This window comes from Magnusiomyces paraingens (genome assembly GCF_902498895.1).
Source record: "Magnusiomyces paraingens strain CBS 517.90 genome assembly, contig: contig2, whole genome shotgun sequence".
Taxonomy (NCBI): domain Eukaryota; kingdom Fungi; phylum Ascomycota; class Dipodascomycetes; order Dipodascales; family Dipodascaceae; genus Magnusiomyces; species Magnusiomyces paraingens.
The window spans coordinates 3,962,269-3,982,619 of record NW_022474068.1 but is presented as its reverse complement, the minus strand read 5'-3'; the positions used below and the strand labels follow the sequence as shown (position 1 = coordinate 3,982,619).

The 20,351-nt window shown below is 39.6% G+C and overlaps 6 protein-coding genes across 6 annotated transcripts; 5 read left to right on the top strand and 1 right to left on the bottom strand.

Annotated features, from left to right (window-relative positions):
* Window positions 1-117: 117 nt before the first annotated feature.
* On the bottom strand, window positions 118-7,147 carry SAPINGB_P003000 (uncharacterized protein; the record flags this gene model as incomplete). Its single annotated transcript, XM_031997718.1, has 2 exons — window positions 118-3,621; window positions 3,668-7,147. 2 exons carry the CDS (start codon window positions 7,145-7,147, stop codon window positions 118-120), a joined length of 6,984 nt encoding a protein of 2,327 aa, XP_031853609.1.
* A 1,355-nt stretch (window positions 7,148-8,502) lies between these two features.
* Window positions 8,503-9,080, top strand: SAPINGB_P002999 (uncharacterized protein; the record flags this gene model as incomplete). Its single annotated transcript, XM_031997717.1, has 3 exons — window positions 8,503-8,534; window positions 8,628-8,804; window positions 8,921-9,080. 3 exons carry the CDS (start codon window positions 8,503-8,505, stop codon window positions 9,078-9,080), a joined length of 369 nt encoding a protein of 122 aa, XP_031853608.1.
* Window positions 9,081-10,254: 1,174 nt separating this feature from the next.
* Window positions 10,255-11,846, top strand: SAPINGB_P002998 (uncharacterized protein; the record flags this gene model as incomplete). The annotated part of the gene is made up of 3 exons (XM_031997716.1): window positions 10,255-10,270; window positions 10,392-10,592; window positions 10,747-11,846. The coding sequence occupies 3 exons, from the start codon at window positions 10,255-10,257 to the stop codon at window positions 11,844-11,846; spliced, it is 1,317 nt and encodes a 438-aa protein (XP_031853607.1).
* Window positions 11,847-12,648: 802 nt separating this feature from the next.
* SAPINGB_P002997 (uncharacterized protein) lies at window positions 12,649-13,619 on the top strand (the record flags this gene model as incomplete). Its single annotated transcript, XM_031997715.1, has 2 exons — window positions 12,649-12,765; window positions 12,882-13,619. The coding sequence occupies 2 exons, from the start codon at window positions 12,649-12,651 to the stop codon at window positions 13,617-13,619; spliced, it is 855 nt and encodes a 284-aa protein (XP_031853606.1).
* A 766-nt stretch (window positions 13,620-14,385) lies between these two features.
* On the top strand, window positions 14,386-16,107 carry SAPINGB_P002996 (uncharacterized protein; the record flags this gene model as incomplete). The annotated part of the gene is made up of 1 exon (XM_031997714.1): window positions 14,386-16,107. The coding sequence occupies one exon, from the start codon at window positions 14,386-14,388 to the stop codon at window positions 16,105-16,107; it is 1,722 nt and encodes a 573-aa protein (XP_031853605.1).
* A 1,476-nt stretch (window positions 16,108-17,583) lies between these two features.
* On the top strand, window positions 17,584-20,312 carry SAPINGB_P002995 (uncharacterized protein; the record flags this gene model as incomplete). The annotated part of the gene is made up of 2 exons (XM_031997713.1): window positions 17,584-17,704; window positions 17,758-20,312. 2 exons carry the CDS (start codon window positions 17,584-17,586, stop codon window positions 20,310-20,312), a joined length of 2,676 nt encoding a protein of 891 aa, XP_031853604.1.
* Window positions 20,313-20,351: the final 39 nt, after the last annotated feature.

The following is a 20,351-nucleotide window of genomic DNA, read 5'->3' as shown; positions in this document are numbered from 1 at the left end:
TACTGTACAATATTTCTTAGATTTTATATATCTGTTTTTTATTTCATTCTTCTATAGTAATACAAATTTTTTTCTTGTTTTTTTTTTTTTTTTCTTTGTCAAATGATTTTTTTTAACTTATTCCTTCTTTTCAGCTTCTACTCGAGTCCCATTAGATGTAACTGGGGATGCAGATGGAGATGCAGAAGTACTTAAAGATGCTGCTGAAAAGTTTTGTGAAACAGCCCGGCGGTGCTGATTGAACGGTCCACCAAACTCTGGGTTCACCTCCACAACGTGAAACTGTTTACCCAATAGCGTAATGTTCTCACCTTGTTTGCGCACAAGCGAGGGTGACCGTCCAGGGCCGTTGCCATTGTTGTTAGCATTTCCAGGGCCGTTATCGCCTCCTTCGCCAGTATGGTTAGCATGACCACCATCGTGGCGCCGGCGAGGATCACGATCCCCGTTGGGTCCATAATCAAAAGACCCCCGGGTCTCGCCAGCCTGCCCATCGCGACTACTAGAAAGCACAGCTGCCAGTGCAGACGCAGATGGTGATGCCACCATGTTTGGCGTACTTGATGCAGCGCCAGACATTGTACTCACCGGTGATGATGAGCTCTTGTCAAGTGAATGCTTGCGCAAACTTCTTGTACTCATAGTCTTTCCAAAACCATCAGCAGGAAGTGACACAGGGGACGATCCAGAACCTCCAGCCGTGTCTCCGCGTAAAGTCTTAAGCATACGTTTTGATGAAGCTGTAGGACTTACAGAAGCTGCTGAAGCTGCTGAAGGTGCAGCAGTTCCGGCATTTGACGACGACGACGATGGTGATGACGATGCAGCCATTGACATGTTGACACTATTGCGACGGCTAGATCCACGTAATGACAAAGAAATAGACCGGCGAATAGACCGCTTAGATGGCGATCCGTGGCTTGTTTCTGAACCATTGGGTACTGTTTCTGTTGGAGATGATGACGATGCAAAGGACCAAAAATGGTCACGAATCGATTTTGATGGTAAATTTTCAAATGATGAAGAGGATGACGACGAAGACCGCGTCTTGCTCGGTGTCTTTTTCGAAGAAGATGAAATCAAAGAGGCTACAGAGTTCACAGATGACGCACGGCGGTTGTGCCCGGCTCCAGGTGGTACCGAAACACCCCCTGCGGTTCGAGGATGCACTGTTGTAGACACACTGCTAGCCACAGTGCTTGTTGTGTGCAAGCTTGAAGTATCCAGCGCTGCAAGTGAGGGTTGTTCTGCGGTTGTATGTCGGCTTACTGGACCCTCTGTGGCAGAAGCCGTTGATGTGGTGGTTGTGACAAGCAGCCCAGGTGCAGCTTCTGTATACAGTTTAGGTTCTTCTTCCTCGACAATGCGTGTTTGTCCACTATCATCACTTGTTTGTGGAGTTGCACTTGATGCCATAGCCGCAATTTGCGGGACGGTCCCAACAACAGTACTTGCTGAATTGAGGTCCGGAGATAATACCCTAGGGCCTTCCTTAAGAGTGTTTGTCGATAATTCATCAATTGAACGTGTTGGCGATTCAGGCACGTGTCTGTGGCACGCAGACTCTTCAGTCTTTTCCTCTTCATTGTTTGTTTCTGATTCCTGTGGCACGCTAGGTGTGGTATTACCAGCTCGTTTAGGCTCATCGCTGACATCTGTGACGGAGCTTTGAAAACTTGCAGATTCCTCGCTTGTCATGCCTTCAGAGTTGCTTGTGGTTTCATTTGCTTCGCCACTGGAGCCTTCTTCCTCAAGCTTCTTGTCTTCACGTGTTTCGCTTAATGGCGCGACTGACGATGAGACAGGTAAGCTGGCATTGCGACGTTGTGGCGACGGCATGCGGCTCGATGCTGGGCTTGAGTTGGACCGATTCACATTGCTAGTGTATGACATAGAAGCAGTGGGAGAAAGTGCAGCAGGAGACATGACATTTGTAGGCACATGGTCTCCAGAAGAAACCAAATTAGCCGGGAATGGCGGGGAAGAAGACGATGATGCGTGTTGAGACTTTGATTGTATAGACCCAGACATGCCAGAGGCAGTAGGAGTCAATAGCACACCGAGCTGTCTGCACAAGTCTGTTTCAACTTCCAAATCGATTGTGAAAAAGTTTTGGTAACACAGTAATTTTTTGCGTTCCATAAAATTCCAGTCCAGTTTAGCCGCCAACGACCCGGCGTATTGCAAAATAGAGTCGCGAGTTTTAGCAAGAATTGGTGCCAAAATCTGAATATGTCGCGCAGTACGAATCTGCTCTTGTACTTGCTTTTCCTTATTATCAAGTTGCCGTGTAATATCTTCAAGGCGACGCTCCACAGCAGATTTGCGCTCAAGGTGCCGGACCTTGTTGGCCTCAATGGTAGCTGCAGCATCCGCCTCAGCAGCAGCAGCAGCCTTGGCTTCTTCAGCGCTTTTATTTTCTTTTTCCTTTTCTTCCACAGAAGTTTCCTGGTCGCTAGTTTCATTAGAGCTATTTGCCATAGATGCGTCTAGGGAAATTGCATTTTCCACATCATCAGAGGTATTAGCTCCAGTTGTTGAAAAAGTTTGTCCAGGAACCACAATAGATGGAACGTTATTTGAGGTGCTTGTGGAAACAGAAGACTCGCTGTTGCGACGAAGTGATTGCATTCTATTGACAGGCCGTTTAGGAACAGGAATCATATTAAGACCAAGCATTCCAGCCACGAAAAACGTACTGAATGATGCTGCAAAGTTTATCTTTTTCATCCAGTCATTGGCATCAGCCTCGTCAATTCCAGCATACCACTCACGCGAGCCACCACGCCCAATTAGCAAAAAACTATGGCTGCGCTTGACTTCTTCGTTTGAGTAAAAGAGTGCAGCCATGTCACTGGTGACAATAACATTTGTTGGACTAAAGCCATCAACCAAGGGACGAATCACAGGAGCAGGGTGGAACTCAATTGGAGGAATAATGGTAGTATTAGCACGCTCAGAAGATGAAGATCCAGCAGAAGAGGGTGTTTGTTGCGATGAGTCAGTTGCTTCTGACACATCGGTTTGTGCCCTTCTTGGGCGCCGCAAAAACTTGGACTCTGTTGGTACATTCCCCGAAATGGAATCAGCAGCTGACTCCATGTCCTTCATAATATTGCTATGAAACCAATTAACATCCTTGAAAATGTAAAGTTTGGAAGCAGTGAGCATGACGCCCCATTTACGCCAATTCTTGCGCTTGGCGTCGCACTTGTAGAGATATCCAGCCTTTACAATTTTGATGCCGACCACGCCTGGCCCGCTGACATTTGGGTCATCAGCTCCCGAGTTGATTGATCTGAATGCGTCAGGTCGTGAACGCTGGGAAATAAACTGTAGCGATGGACCATTTTCAAAGTCCTGGCGTAGCTTCATCATTTCAGCCTTGTCCTTTACAGACAAGAAATCATAAGGATCATCATCAGGTTTAAGAGAAATACGTGGACGAATGGAATCCAAGCGGCCTTCGAGTAAAAGAGAATAAGGGTCTAAAGGTTCGCGAGAGCCTCTGCCAAAAGTGGTAGTACGGCGAGGCCAAGTTACACGAGGCACTTGGCCAGGGTCAAGTATATCTTCATCTGTGTGAATGAAGGGGGTATAAGTGATGTTATCGTAAAAATACTATAAAGGTTAGTTAAAGATGAATAGAAGTAAATGTTATACTTACCCCAAGAATCTCTTCTGGAAGGTTTTGATGGTCAGGCTCATTTTTAATTTTGAGGTAATCCGGTTTGGACATTTTGGACTTGTTGTGCGGGTTAAAATAATCCGTTTGAAGCAGTACTAGAGAGAAGACGAAAAAGTAAACATCTTCTGGGCGATCATAAATCTCCGGGTTGCACTCATGGTAACGGAACGCAAATGCTTCCAATACGCGGTCAATCTGCTGCGCCTCTCGAGGAAGTTTAACTGAAATGAGAAATTTGCGTAGAGCCATGTCAAGTGGGTCGTTTTCAAAGTGGAACCCATTGAGGTAGAGTTTAAGAACCTGGCGATGAAAGTCATCATCAACACAAGCCAAAAGACCAGTGATGTTACTTCCATATCCCAATACGCAAATCTTGCTCAAGTAAGTAGCTGGAGTGTCATCTGGTTCAGTGGGAGGAAGAGGCACGCTAAAAGGGTCATTGTTAGGAGCAGAGAGACCCACGACTGATTGTGAGTTGCGTAGGCTCTGGCCAGCAGCTATAGAATCAGGGACTATGGGCACAGGGAGAAGTGCAGGGGAAGACGTAGGCGAAGGAGAGCTTCTGTTAGTAACAGCGCCGTCGTTACTAGCTGTGACCATTGAGGACAAATTAGACTCGCTAAACTTGCTGGAGAAGATTCCTGAATGGGTTGAGTGCCTGTGTTGCTCGAGAGACGAGAGAGTTCTGCTGCGGGGCCGGGAAGAAAGGTTAAAAACAGAGCCGGTGGGTGAGTTGTCAGAACGCTGGGGGGAATTACGGGTAGGCGACTGGCTTGAGAGAGTACGCTGGAGCGGGAAAATTCCCTTTGAGTTTTGCAAACTTGGAGTCGAAGGCCTGCTATCGATATTTTTATCCGTTTTTATAGGAGAAGGTTGTGGCAGTGGAGAAGCAGGGAATTGCTGCACGTGCTGGAAATCACTGCCTACATCGCTTTGGGGAGTAGTGTGGGATAAGTCAATGGAAGGAGTGATTGGAGTGATTGGAGGAAGTTCGCGAGGTAGTTCCGGGGTATTGTGAACAGGGAAGCTGCTTTCACTAGAAAAAAGCATGGAAACTGTTTTTCTGCGGATTCTAGAGAGTGGTGCCTTTAACGTAGATGCAATTGAGTTTGGGGTAGAAGATGATGAAGAAGGAGGAAGAGGAGGTGGTGGTGGTAGTGGTGGTGGTGGTGGCGGCGTAGAAAGAGGCTGAAACAAAGAAGGGAAAGGCAAAGAAGTACTATTTCTTTCAGACTCTTTGTTTATGCTGCGGTCATTAATGTCCGTTGTTGTGTTTGGTGTATTTGAAGGGATAGGAGTTGTTGCAGCCGTGGAAGTCTCTTGGGTATGACTTGAAGTATGATCAGAAATAAAATTTGCTGCCAGCGCAAAGAGAGAATGTGAGGATTTGGCAATGCTTGCCGTTGGATGTTGCTGAAGAGTGGAAGAGTCCATATTTTCATGCAATGGAGACATGTTCTGATCATCAATGGGTTGATTATTGTTTTGCTGGTCCTCAGAGAGTGTAATTTCTGGAATAGACAAAGCAGGAGGAGTGGTAGCAACAGTGGCAAAAGCAGAGGAAGAAGGAGGAAGAATGGTCGATCCATTGTCTGCTGCTTGTTTTCTGGGACTCGATGAGGCTGATGAGTGATGATGGTCGTCCATGAATGGAGGTTTAAACTTGAATGAAGAGGGTGGAGTGGACGAGTTTCCATTGTCTTGTGTTGTTGGATGAGAAGACCGATGGAAGGGGTTTTTAAAGTCACCCTTGAAAATATTGTCAAATAGCTTTGCTGGGGTTGTTGACGAAGCTTGAGGAGCATTTTGTGAAGTATGAAGGTCATCTGCTTCATTGTCTGTTGAGACAATACTAGCACGGTCGGTACCAATGGAGCGCATGGATGGAGGTTTAGGAGAGCTTGAGAGAATGACGTTAAGAGAGCTGCGACGGGAACGTGGGACCGAAGAGTAGGAATGAAGATCTTCGACAGAAAGCCTGTGAGAAAAGGGTAAAGATGGGGGAGGTCGCATGTGGGTATTTAAAGAGACACTAGAGGCATTATGTAGTGGAAGCGCCGTAAAGTTATTTGCTGGAGTATTAGTGTTTATTATTGCAGCGGGAGTAGTAGAGGTATTAAAAGTGGCTGTAGCTGAAGACAAAGTAGCTGAAGTTGAAGCGGCACTTTGATGAAGATCCAAGATAGACTCTCTACGTTTTGGAATAAGTTTCCACTTGGAGGGTTTTGTGGAGAAGGAAGAGGTGGTGGTGGAAGTGGTGTTGGTGTTGGTGGTGGCAGTAGAAGTGGTGGCAACAGATGTTGGAACAGCACTTGATCGGCGACCAAAAACAGATGGGAAACGGGAGGTTGGTGTTGTAGAAGCCGATGTTGGAGCAGCAGTAGCGGCGGCTTGACTATCAATGGTTAAATCGCCTCTTGAGTCAATGGATGCGCGGACACTTGATGGGTTAGTGTTAAGTTCATCAGTTGAATTAGCATTGTTATTATCATGACTTGAGCCAAAAGTAAAAGTGTTTACTATTGACTCGCCAATGGAGGCAAAAGCACTGACACCTGATGAAGGGTTTGTATTTGATTTTTGAACTGCTGGCACGTTTGAGTCAAGAGTATTATTGACAGGTAAAATAAGGTTGGGGGGTGGAACAGTGGTAAGTTCTGGTTCAGGGGCATAGGCAGAGAAAGAAAAAGAGGATGCTGTAGTAGCAGAGGCAGCGGAAGCAGCAGAAGCAGCAGAAGACTTTCTTGATCCTGAAAAGATGCGAGGTTTTATTCTTCGTTTTGAAGAAGATTTAATTTTCAAGGGGTCCATTATGAAGGATGAATGTTGTTGAGTTTCATATGGTTGATGATTGGTACGTTCTTGAGGGGTTCCATTTTCATGATGATTGTCCAAGTCGTCTTCTTCTTCATTGAGTTCCATTATTGAAGGTGGGCGAGCAGCAGCAGCAGCAGCAGCAGCAGAAGCTTGGAAAGGAACATCATTATTTTCAACATTGACTTTAGAGGTGCCAGTTGTTAAAAAGTGTTCCGATATTGGAGAGATTACTTGTTCAGAAGAATCTGTAACTGTAGGAAATGGGAAACTGGAGGCTGTTTGAGTGTTGCCAGTAGCACCTTGAGAAGACAACAAAGGAGGGGTCTGGAACGCGCTGACTGGGGTATCTGGATGGTCATAAGCCAATAAAGAGATGGAGGGTCTTGATAAAGCATCTGCCGAGTCTTGAGGTGACGGGGTTTGAGAGTGAGAAGCAGTAGCAGAAGCATTAGCAGTAGCATTAGCAGTAGCAGCAGTAGCAGCAGTAGATCTTGTTGAAGAAGTTGCAGGGAACTTTTTGAAGCGGGATTTTTTGGGTGGAGAAGAAGATGGGAGGGTTGAAGATGAAGTTGCTGCTGAAGCGGCCGCGACGGTGGATGGAGCTTGACGGCCCTTTTTACGCCTTGGTAACAGCAGAGGCATTTTCTTGTGGGAAAAGGGGAGGGTTGAGATGTGCGTTAACGCAGAAGAGACATGTGATGGTTAAAACAAGAGGTAGTAAAGTAAGAGGTTTAAAGAATAGAAAGAGAATGGATTATTAATATTAGAAGTGGGTAGTTTGAAAAAGTGTGTATATGTAAAAGGTTTATAAAAAAAAAAAAAAAAAAAAGGACAGGGTGGTTGGATTTTGTTTATTTGTTGTTTGTTTGTTTGTTTGAAGATGAAATGTGTAAGAAGAAGAAGAAGAAGGAGGGTTTTTTGGTGGTTGGTGATGGGATTGATGGGATCTTTTTTTTTGGTGGTGGTGAAAAAGGAGGGCGAGAAGGAGGGGGGGGTAAAAAAAAAAAAAAACAAAATGAAGTTTCTGTATGTAGTACTATGTAAATACTAAAAAAACTATATATCTTTATATATATTTAATATATATATATATATAATTATAATAATACACTTAAACTGGGATATTTAGTTAATACTTACTCGATATATATAATATATCGTGTATATACACAAACCAAACAGAAACTACACTTGTAGATTGACTTTTTCTTTTTCTTTTTCTTTTTTTTTCTCTCTCTCCCTCTCTCTCTCTTTATGTAAAAGCTTGAACTAAAGCAGAGAATAGATACTTTTTTTTTTTTGAGTAAGAATAGCCCCAAAGTAAATAAGATGTAAATATATATATATAGCCATATTTGGATGGGAGCGGCGGTAATGACGGAATTCACTTTTTATACCAAATCAAATCATATCAAGGAGGTTTTTATATTTTTTTTTATCTAAGATTTTTTTTTTTTTATACGGGGATTACCAGTTGATAGAAAAGAAAAAAAAAAAAAGGACTTTTAATTTTTGAGCGTCTTTTTTTTTATTTATTTATATATCTATTCATATATTTATTCTTTTTTTTTTTTTTTCAAATCGTCATCATTATGTATTCGCGCAGAATTGAAATATGTCGGGGCACAAACAAAAGTCCCGATGGAAATTTCACGTGTCACGTGTCTTTTGCAGAACTTTTTTTTTTTTTTTTTTTTTTTTTAAATTATTAAAAATGCCATCATCAATCATTATTTTCATTTTCATTTTCATTAAAAAAAAAGAATGTTTTTGAAATGCTTTCAAGATGATATAAAAGTTTGAATCAAAATGAAATAAAAATTAAAGACCTTTTTTTTTTTTAATTAGCAATCATTATATTCTCAGCCATTGAATATTTGTTTATTGATCTTTTTTTTTTATCTTTTATCTTTTATCTTTTATTATCTTTCAACGTCTTCTCTTTCATTTTTTTTTTTCTTCTTTTCTTCAAGTAGCCAATATATATCCTCTTCACAATGGAAACTGCAACTGAAAACCCAGACATCAAGTAAGCATTTTCTTCTTTTTCTTTTTCTTTCTTTCTTTCTTAATAATAATAAAAATAAAAGCCCCTATATATGTTGTTAACCACTCCTACCAGATGTTACTACTGCATTTGCTCACAATTTATACTGGCAATAACACCAGGATTAGATGTTCTGCCTCGACGTAATGCACAGGTATCTGAGGACAAAAGTATTGTCATTTCTCGCAAGCGTGACCAGTGTGTTTTTAGTCTGGATGCATATCGTGACAAGTACCCCTTACTAGTTACCAAGTGAGTTTTATTATTATTATCTATATTGATTAATTAGTTAATTAGTTAATTAGTTAAAAATTTAACATTAAAATTAACATTAACATTAACATTAACATCTCTTTCCTGTTTAATAGTAAAAATAAAGAAGAAGTCTGGTGGGTTTATAAATGCCCAAGATGCAAATTGCCCATTGGCTACGATCTTGAAAATTCCAGTCAACAGTATACCTTCATTTTAAATGGAGCACTACACGAAGAACCTTCAGAAGATCAGGTAACTAATAAGGAATCATGAAGACTTTTCAACATGAAAAAAAATTAAAAATAAAAATTAAAATTAAAATTAAAAAAACAGTTTAATATGTTTTTTTTTTTTTTTTGTTGTCTTAAAGTCTCACAACTGAGGCAGGTTGGTAGAAAATGGCTTTTAATTTTCTTGTTCTATCTGCGTATATTTGAGACTGCAAGTGTGAACATATGGGGCTGTTTCTTTAAGTGAAAAATCACACACGAGTGAAAAAAAAAAAAAAAATTTTTGAAAACCCCCTTTATAAATATATGTATATATATATATATGACAGGACAAGTTTTTTTTTATTTTATTTTTTATAATTTTATCACTTATAATATATATATAGAAGTGTTAAAATAATTAATGGGTTAAAGATATGATATGTACAAAGAGTTTATAAAAATAAATTTAAAAAATAAAAATAAAAATAAAAAAAATAAAAATAAAAAAAAAGACCCTGTTTGACATTGTCAACATTTTTTTTTTTTTTTAAAATATATGAATGCTAAAACGATGAGCCGTGTTTTACCTCCTGTGTTTTTTAGTAAATAAATAACAACAACAACAACAACAACAACATTCCCAGCGTTTTAATTTTTTTTTTTTTTTTTTTTAAAAAGGCCGCCCTGTTAACAGCCAATATATATATATATAAACATAAAAAAAATACAAAATCACAACAGCTTTAACATCACCCCCTTTTTTTTTTTTTTTTTAATACACAAATTTTTTTTTTCCTCTTTTATATTCAATTTTTATATTTTAAATAAAAAAAAAAACTCTCATTTTAATTTTCATCATCATCATCATCATTATCTGTTTTTTTGTTTTCTCCATTGTTCTTTTCTAATATCCTTTTTCAAATCATTTCAAAGAAAAGTTAAACAAAAAAAAAAACAACTGTTTAGACCAAAATATCTGACTTAAACCATAAAGTCTCAAACATCATCTATACTTTCTCTCTCTCTCTCTCTCTCCCATTCTTTCTTGCCCATACCCATTCATTCATTCATTCATTCATTCATTCCTTTTTTTTTTTTTTATTCTTCCTTCCCTTCCACCCCCTTAGACAAAGAAAAACATCTTGTTCGACATTAATCACTACCACCATTTCTTTTCATATCCACACTTGTCCCAAAGTTCTATATAAACTACCCATACTCTCCATCTTTTCATAATGGCCACCGTCGATGGTAAGTTTTTTTTATCTTTTATCTTTTATATATATACATATATACATATATATATATTTCATCCTTGATTCAATTTTTCTTCCCCCCCCTTTGATCTATCTAACTTTATATTCTCTTTAAGTTAACATTGAGTCCTCCACAATGGCACCTATCCGCGTGGACTCTCCGTTGGACACAAGTCTCCCCATTAACCCCACACCCTACCAAGAGCCCAAAATCATCAAGCGTGAACTTAGAAGTCTTGTAGGCTTTGCAAATCTTCCTAATCAATGGCATCGCAAAAGTATAAAGAAGGGCTTCAACCTTAATGTTATGGTAGTTGGTATGTATCATGATTGTATATTCTCTCTCTCTTTTTTTTTTTTTTTTTTTTGACATATTTTTTTCCCTCTCTACGCACCAAAACTATATATATATATTTTTTTTAACTTGTTCTAACCTACTTATTTTTTTTTTCTTGCTTTCTTTCTAACTAGGTGAAAGTGGTCTTGGAAAATCAACTCTCATTTCTACCCTCTTTAACCGAACACTTTACCCTTCTAAAACTGCCCGTGACCCTGCTGCAGAACTTCCCAAAACTGTTGCCATCGAAGCTGTCACTGCTGACATTCTCGAAAACAATGTCCGTCTTCACCTGACTGTAATTGATACCCCTGGGTTTGGCGACTTTGTCAACAATACCGACTCGTGGAAGCCCATTGTCGACGATATTGACGAGCGCTTTGACTCATACCTTGAGGTGGAAAACAAGGTGAACCGTACATCAATTGTTGACAATCGTATCCATGCATGCCTGTATTTTATTCAGCCCACAGGTCACTCTCTCAAGGCGCTGGACGTGACTGTGATGAAGAAGCTGCATAAAAAGGTGAATTTGATCCCCGTTATTGCTAAGGCAGATACCCTTACTGAAGAAGAAGTGATTGCATTTAAACAGAGCATCATGACAGATATCCACAATCAAAAAATTGACATTTTCGAGCCGCCCAAGTATGAAAATGATGACGAGGAAACACGGGTTGAAAACGAAGAATTGATGAGCAATGTTCCATTTGCCATTGTTGGATCAATTGAAGATGTGACAACGGAAGATGGCAGAGTGACTAGAGGCCGCAGTTATCCTTGGGGTGTAATTGAGGTTGAGAATGAAGCACATTGCGACTTTGTTAAGCTGCGCCAGTTGTTGATTCGTACACACCTTGAAGAGCTTCGTGAGAAGACTGGAAATGTTTTGTATGAAAACTACCGCACAGAGAAGCTTGCAGAGATGGGAATTAAACAGGATACATCTGTGTTTAGAGAGGTGAATCCTGCGGTTCGTCAAGAGGAAGAGCGGGCTCTTCATGAGGCTCGTCTGGCTAAAATGGAATCTGACATGAAGGCAGTTTTCCAGAAGAAGGTTGCAGAAAAGGAGCAAAAGCTGAAGAAATCTGAGGCTGAGTTGTTTGCTCGTCACCGAGAAATGAAGGAGCAGCTGGAAAAGCAGCGCCAGGATTTGGAAGAAAAGAAGGTACGGTTGGAAGCAGGCCGGGTTGTTGAAGAAAAGAAGGGCCGCAAGGGATTTTCGCTACGTTGATGAAATTAGAAGAAGAAGAATGTTACAAAAAAAATAAAAACGAATTAGAAGTTACTGAAAAAGAAGGAAAAAAAGAAAAAGAAAAAAGAAAAATAAAGCAGAATTTGGAAATTATTGTATTGTATTGTGTTTTATTTTTTTTATTTTTTTTATTTTTTTTATTTTTATTTTAAATGAAGATAGTATTGCGGATTGTTTCTGTTTATTTTAAATTTTTTTTTTTAAAAACATGATTTACAAGTAATAATAATAATAATAATAATAATAATAATAATAATAATAATAATAATGATTTAAATGAAGATTAAAATGAAGATTAAAATAATTATTTTAATTGTAGTTAATTAAATTATCGAGAATTCTGGAAACAAAAAATTTCACTAGTAAGTAAAGTACTTTAGATTGTGGCAAGCAAAAAAAAAAAAGCAAAAAAAAAAAAAAAAAAGAAAAAGAGTTTTTCCTTGTAACGATGGATGACGCCTCCCCACCTAATATTTTTCAATACCAGCCAGCCAGCCAGATAGCCAGCCAGCTAGCCAGCCAAAAAAAAAAAAAAAAAAAAAAAAAAAAAAAACTCAGTTATATCACTTACACCACCCAAAACCACCACGACACTCGTCCAAAAATTATAAATACCTGCTTGGATCCCTTTTTTTTTTTTTTTTTTTTTTCTTTCTTACCACCAAATTAATTTTTTTTTTTATATTAGTAAAAACAAAAAATAAAAACTTAATCATCTTTTATCAGGTGTTTTTTAAAAATTTAAATATATATATACATATATATTCAATATTCATAAACAATGTCAAGTACATCACACACTGGAAACCAAGGCGAAGAACATAGAGAACATGCTCAATCTTCGTCAGGATCAGCAGCACCTCGTTCTCCTGTCTCACAGCTTCAACTTTTGACTAAGGTAAGCCATTACTTGTCCAATTGAATTTATTAAAACTTCATCCACTCCTCATCTCTCTCTTTTGCCCTTCCACTCCCCCCTCCCCTCCCCAGCTTATTTCTAACGCGTCTCTCTAGGACCCTCAATTCTACTGGTTCCTCGGCCATGTCTTTATTCTCCTCGGAACCTTTTTCTACGCTCTCAGCTCGCTAAATTTAGGAATTAGTATCCGTGCAGGATTATATTGGTACCGCCAAACATATTTCTTAATCATTTCGTCATTTGTGTTTATTCTTTACTCGGATTATATCAAGCTTCGCATTAAACACTTTACTACCCCTGTGGCGTTTCTCTACGATGCCAATGTACAGTACCTTATTGTTTCCATTCTCTGGTTCATCTTTGCTCCCTTTATCGGTACACTTCCTCCCTTTGCCATTTTTTCCTTTTCTCATGTTCTTTCATTTTTGCACTCCCACCTTCTTCCAGCCCTCGGCTATTCTTCTCAAAGCGGACTTTCCGTTTCCATTAGCAATTTCTTGACTACTAATACCCCAGCCTTTATGTCAACAGTCGCAAACATTGAGCTGTTTTTACTTGTTCGTTTGACTTTGGCTCTTTTCACTTTCCGCTTGGCTGCCTTTATCAAATTTGCAGTCTTTTTGGTCTTTTTCAGACTCCGCTACCAAACATCTGTCTACACTTATCGCGTCATTCAGAGCTGGGAAGTCTTTATTGATCGTACCTTGAGCAATCCCAATATCCCTATTGCTGTCAAGGAAGGCTGGATCACTTTCAAGGGCTATGTTCGTAATATTTTCGGCACTCTTCTTGGAGGTCCCACTGGATTCCATGCTGAGGAAAAGAATCGTTAAATAAAAATTAGTAGTAGTAAAGGAAAGGCGTTTAATGAATTTAATTAGTTAGTACTACAGTTTTTTTATTTTTATTTTTTTATTTTTTATTTTTTTATTTAAAACAAAACATGGATTGTGAATGATAGTGATAATAATAATAATAATAATAATGATGATAAAATAGTAATTATTGTTTATAAACAAAATAATGTTTGGAAATGCCTAATTATTATAATGGACTTTAAAGTTTCTTTGCTGGAGGAAGAAGCAAGCAATACTTGAGATGTGAAGGGCGTTGAAACTGTAGTTGTTTGTAACAAAAAAATGTAACAAAAGTCGTTTGTGCGCCTTTTTTTTTTTTCTAGTATAAAGAAAATTTCAAAAAAAAAAAAAAAAAAAAAAAATCTTTTACCCCCTCCTTACACTTTCACTGCTCAAAATCAAAATCAAAATCACATCATCAAATCCAGGTAAGTTTTGAATTAGGCAAAATAAAATAAATAAAATAAATAAAATAAATAAAATAAAATAAAATAAAAAACAAGAAATTTTATTTTTTTAATTTTATCTTTTAAAAGCAAGAAATACTCTTAGGATTGCGCTTCAAAGATGACGAATCACGTATCTCTTAAACTTGAGACCTTTTCATGAAAAACTTTAAACAATCTTCTCGCTGAGACGCGCAAGCAACCTTCAAAAGAGTTTTTATTTATTTATTTATTTATTTATTTATTTCGCAATATCTTCTAACTTAAAATAAATAAATTAATAAATAAATAGAACAATGGGCGCCGTAACATTTGCTAGAAGCTTGGTGCCCAAATCAAACTGGGCTCGTTTCAGTTACTCAATTGGAACTTCTTTTTCTAAACAATATTCTACAACTACAACTACAACTACACCTACTCATAAACACTCTTCCAAATCAAAACCCCGCACACTTACTCACGAAAACGAGGCTCTCGACTTTGCTAACCGCAAAGCAACCCTACTAGCATCGGGTGCTGACCTCTACCCACTCCTCAAACCACTCCCGGAAGCCCCGCGGTTACGTATCCCAGAGTTTCGGGCAAAATGGACAGCTCATGCACCACACATTGACAATCCCTACGGCGTGGACGCGTCGGCACCTCCACCTTTGTTTACTGTTCAAGGTCGCATCCGGACCATTCGTAAGTCTGGCAAGGGTTTAATTTTTATGGACTTGATCCAAGATCAGACCAAACTGCAAATTGTCATTAATAAAACAAAAGCCAATCTCTCACAGGAAACTTTTGATGACGCACACGCGTCACTACGTCGTGGAGATATTGTTTCATGCACTGGAACTCCCTGGAAAACGAAAAGTGGCGAACTATCATTACTTGCAGACCGCCCAGCTCAGCTCCTGGCCCCATGTTTCCATCCAATTCCAACTAACTTGACTAATGAAACAACTCGTAGACATAACCGCGTTGTAGATTTGGTTGCAAATAAACCTGCAAGGGATGTGCTAATTGTACGAGCAACTGTACTTGCATATGTACGTGAGTTTTTCGCCCACAAGGGGTTTCTGGAGGTACAAACGCCCATGCTTGCAGATCTGGCCAGCGGAGCCACAGCTACGCCATTTGTGACACACTCAAAGGCTCTTTCATCAGACGGTACCCCGCGCGAATTAGCACTAAGAATTGCACCAGAGCTCTGGCTCAAGCGACTGGTTGTATCTGGGTTTGATAAGGTGTTTGAGGTGGGACAAAATTTCCGTAACGAGGGCATTGATGCTACTCATAACCCTGAGTTTACAACGTGCGAGTTTTACGAGGCTTATGCGACGTTAGACGACTTGGTAGCGCTAACCCAGGACTTGCTGCGCGGGGTGGTAGAGCGGATTGGTGAGCTTCACCCAGATGTATTTACTGAACGAGTGAGGGAGCTTCGGGATGCATTTGCAGCAGACTTTCGTGCTGTGGATTTTGTTAAAGAGATTGAAGCCAAGTCAGGTCTCCAATTGCCTGCAGATTTGAGTAATGTTGATAGACTTGTTGAGTTTTACAAAAGTGCTGGGATTCCTAGGCCGGGTAACCTGGTTAGTGCAGCTAAGCTTCTTGACGGGTTGGCTGGACATTACTTGGAGCCACAGTCAGAGGGTACATTTGAGCCGTTATTAATTACGAACCATCCTGCTGCCATGTCGCCCTTGGCCAAGACAGATTTAGTGAGTGGGCTAAGTCGACGGTTTGAACTTTTTATTGATGGGAAAGAATTTGTGAATGCGTATGAAGAAGAGAATTCTCCATTGGCACAGCGGCACAAGTTTGCAGCTCAGCAGCGTGAACGGGCAGAATTTGAAGATGGCGAAGTACCATTGCCAGATGAAAGTTATGTGGAAGCATTAGAATGGGGGTTACCACCGACGGGAGGATGGGGGCTTGGAGTTGATCGGTTATGTATGCTTGTGACTGGAAGTAAACGGATCGAGGAGGTTCTTGCGTTTGGGGGGATAAAGGCTGTTAATTATCAGTGATTGGGAAGAAGTGGTGGTGAATAATTGTTTGTATGTGTTATTTTTAGGGGAGGGTTTTTTTTATGTAAATAGTTTTTTTTTTTTAAATGTGTACCAGAGAGAGTTTTTATTATATTTTATTTTTTTTTAATTTTGTGAAAGACTTTTCTACATTTGAGGTTTACCAGTTTTTTGTCTTTTTTTTTTTTTTTTTTTTTTTATTTTTTTTTATTTTTTTTCCATTAAAGATTTATTTGCCTATTTGGGAAATACGCAGGAGAAAAATAAAAAAATCAAAAAATTAAAAAAAAAAAGTGATGGGCACGTGAGAAGCTGATGATGCAGGGATGACAGAAGCGAAGGAATAAAAAAAATAAAAAAATAAAAAAAAATTTTCTCACGTGAATGACACGCGTTAATTACACGTGCGCGTCGCGAGGTACCAGGAACTTGGTAGAATTGATTGTTTGATTGATTGACACGCTGTGCACGGCTATTTTTATTTTAATTTTTTAAAGTTTCCAGCCTTACTTAAATATAGCTTTAAAAAAAAAATAAAAAAAAAAAAAAAATTGAAAAAAAATTTATATATATATATATTTATTTTTTTTTTTAACGCGTCTACGCGAATTACTTAAAAGGGTTGTTTAAACGTTTTAAAAATAAAATAAAATAAAAAAAAAATTTAAGTTAAACACTGGAGATTTTTTTTAGTTATTTAGAAAAAAAAAAAAAAAAAAAAAAAATTGAGTCCAAAGATTTAAAATTATTTTTTCAGAATCAAAACAAATGAACAAAGGAGATAATAAAAGTAAATAAATAAATAAAAGTAAATAAAAGTAAATAAAAGTAAATAAAAGTAAATAAAAGTAAATAAAAGTAAATAAAAGTAAATAAATAAACAATAATTGATTGTTTAATTGATTGCTTGATTGATTGCTTGATTGAAAATAAATAAATAAATAAAAAAAAACAAAGTCCATTTTGTTGATTTTATTTTTTTTATTTTTTATTTTTTTATTTTTTCGATCTGATATTTTAATATATTTTAGTATTTTAATATATTCTAAATTTATAATATATTTATATACTAAATACTAACTAAATCTATTTATCCACCTAAAATAAAATAAAATAAAATAAAATAAAATAAAATAAAAAAAAGAAAGAAAGACCCTTTTTTCATTTCTAATTTCTCCTTCGTTTTACTAAAATATTTTCATCTTTCTACCCAACAACCCAGTTTACAAATTACAAAAAAAAAAGAAGTCTTTTAAACCTCGCTAAAGAAAAAAAATAAAAAAAAAATAAAAAAAGAAAAAAGTTTCTCCTTTTGAATTCAAAAAATATCAAAAAACTTCTTTCCTTTTTTTTTTTTTTTTTTTTTAATACTCTGTCATCTTCCCTTCTTTTCTCTTAACATTTATAACCATCTTATTCAGTTCAGTTCAGTTCAATTCAGTTCAATTCAGTTCAATTTAATTCAAAACCATATAAATGCCTTCTGCCCATCCTTCAGCAATCCCAATGCTGGCACCATCACCAGCAAAACCCTCTACCAGACGTACATCCTCTGCTCTCCAAGGGTTTCCTTCATCTTCGTCCTCTGTTTCAATCTGTAAGTTTCCAACCTTTCAAGCGTTCAATCTTCCAATTCTAACAATCTTCAAGTCTCCTGTGTCCAAACAAACCCTCAGAAATACTCACTCCTAAACTCATCCACTTCTCTAATCTCTACAATCCTTCAAAACAACCTACAAACCCTTCCATCACCATCTCTCCCCATTCATAACCCTCCACACTCTCTAGACAAATCCCTAGCAGCTGCTGCTCAACGTCTCGTCCTTTCCCCAGGCCACAATCTCACTCTACTCCTGCGTCCAGGATCTCTCCCAGACCCATCATCATCACTAGCTTCTCATGTCCTTCACCTTGCTGCAAAACCTCTCTTTGCTCACCTCGAATCCGCCTCCTTACCTCAGCCATCCGCCATCCCAGTCTCCAAAACAAAACTCCGACCATCAACTCCACTAGGCAGACGCCAATCCCTCGACCAAACTGTCCAGTCACATACTCTCCACACTTCAGAAATCAAACTCGCATATTGCCAGCTTCCTGCTGACCCTGAAGTCCTAGGAGCAGCCCCCTGTGACCTGCTCCAATCATTACCTACAACAACAACTACTACCAATACATCAACTTCATCTTCTTCCATACAACACCCACCCTTAGCTGGCCCCCGTCCAGTCGCATCCTACACTGGCTTTAAAAACCTTCTTGCAACAGCTGCCCCACCGCTCCCGCTCGCAGGCCCTGCAGTTCTAACTCTTACAATCGGACTACGTGCAAACGGCCCGCCAGCATCTGTTTCCCTTGCACCATCCACTCTCACCATTGTTGACTTGACTTTGGCTTCTCCCGCTGATGCTCACGGTATGGCAGCCGTAGTTGCACACCTCGCTGAAACCGCTGCAGGAAGAGCCAACCCTAACACTGTGCCATACCATGCATCCCATCTCACACAAGTTCTACGTCCAGCGTTGGCTCCAAGAAACTCCACGGTCTTTGTCGTGGCCGATCTCTCCGCACTCACCTCCAATCCTCACCTCTCCCGTGCTCACCACTCGGCAATTCCTATCAGTAGAGTCTCGTCGATTTCATCATCACAAACAACAGCATGTAGTAGTGCATCCGAAACAGAAGACGATGACGACCATGATACAAGCATGCTTTTGTCGCCAGTTCCAGCCTCTTCTTCATCATTCACATCATCTACTAGCGTCAAGTCCCAGCAGCTGCTCAGCAGGGTTAAGCTGCTTCAAGAAGAACTTAGCATCTCCAAACAACAACCCCCTTTGTCGCCACCACATGCACAAAAAGATTACTCCTACGTCACACAGAAAATCCCAATGCTCTCACCACCTGCTGATAACCCACCCCCATACATGCGCCAGTCTCTCACAGAGTCCTCAGACGAAAACAATAGCAACAACAATGACAATGACGACGACGACGACGACGACGACGACGATGACGATCTGGTCGACGTGTCCATGGCCTCTGCCACTTCTACTTCCTCACACAACACTTCCACCAACTCGACCAACTGCCGCAGTTCCGGCAAATCCTCTTCTTCCTCAGCCAAGCCTCGTTCCCTTAACTCTTCCATCCTGATCCCTGCCACTTCTGCATACACCGCATGCTGCCATGCTGACCACAACCACGATGGCGACCGTGTTAAGCTATTAGAGTGCGTGGTAAATGACTATGAGGAAGCCATTGTGTCTGTGCAATCGCGCAATGCTGATCTTGTGTGCACCAACGTGAAATTGCAGAGCGAAATTGACGAACGGACTCACGAGCTACGCGAAATGCACGACATGAATGCGGACCTGTTGGTTCTGGTGGAAGAGTATGAGGCCCATGTAACTGCGTTGATTGAGATTGATGCCCATGACCAGCAAACTAAACAACAACAACAACAGGTGGCTCAGCACTCGCCAACATCTACGGAAAAGTTCTTGCTGGATCCCGAGGACACTTTCCAAATGGCGGCACGTATGGCTCGTCTGGAAGAAGAGCTTGAGCAGCAACGTAACGAAGTGAAATTGTTACGGTTAGCTCAGAAACAGCATGCATCTGAGGCCCAGTTTCTAACACAGCGCTACAATGCGTCGTGTGTTGAGAATGATGAGTTGCGTGCAGAAAATGAAAAACTGTTGCAGCAAACATCCCTGGCCACAGATCCCACTACTAGTACACACACGCAACACTCCCATGTAGTCCTCCAGGAATCTCAAACTGGCAACCTGCCACAAAACAACGAATCGCCGCGTAAAAAAGCAGAGCTCGCAAACACACTCTCCATGCTAACCGGTACCGGCACTGGAACTGGCTTGCCAACCTCTTGTAACAATGCCACTGCTACCACCAATACCAATACTAACACAACTCCAACCAAGCGCGCAAATGCACACAAACGCATCTCATCAATGTCATTTTTCCAGTACAGACCAATGACCCTGACCAAGCGTGCTATGCCTGAAAACGGCTCAACAATTTATCACTATCCATCGAAAAACTCGTCTCCAGTAAAGCGCTCACTTTCGTCTACTTCGTCTCAGGGTGCCACAAGCAGCGACGAAGACTCAATGAGAGAAAACTTGGCTCCTATAAACCAACCACATAAAACTTTGGCCCAGGAACTCGATGATACTAGCTTTTAAGAAATAATAACTTTTACATCAAACCACTTTATTTATTTA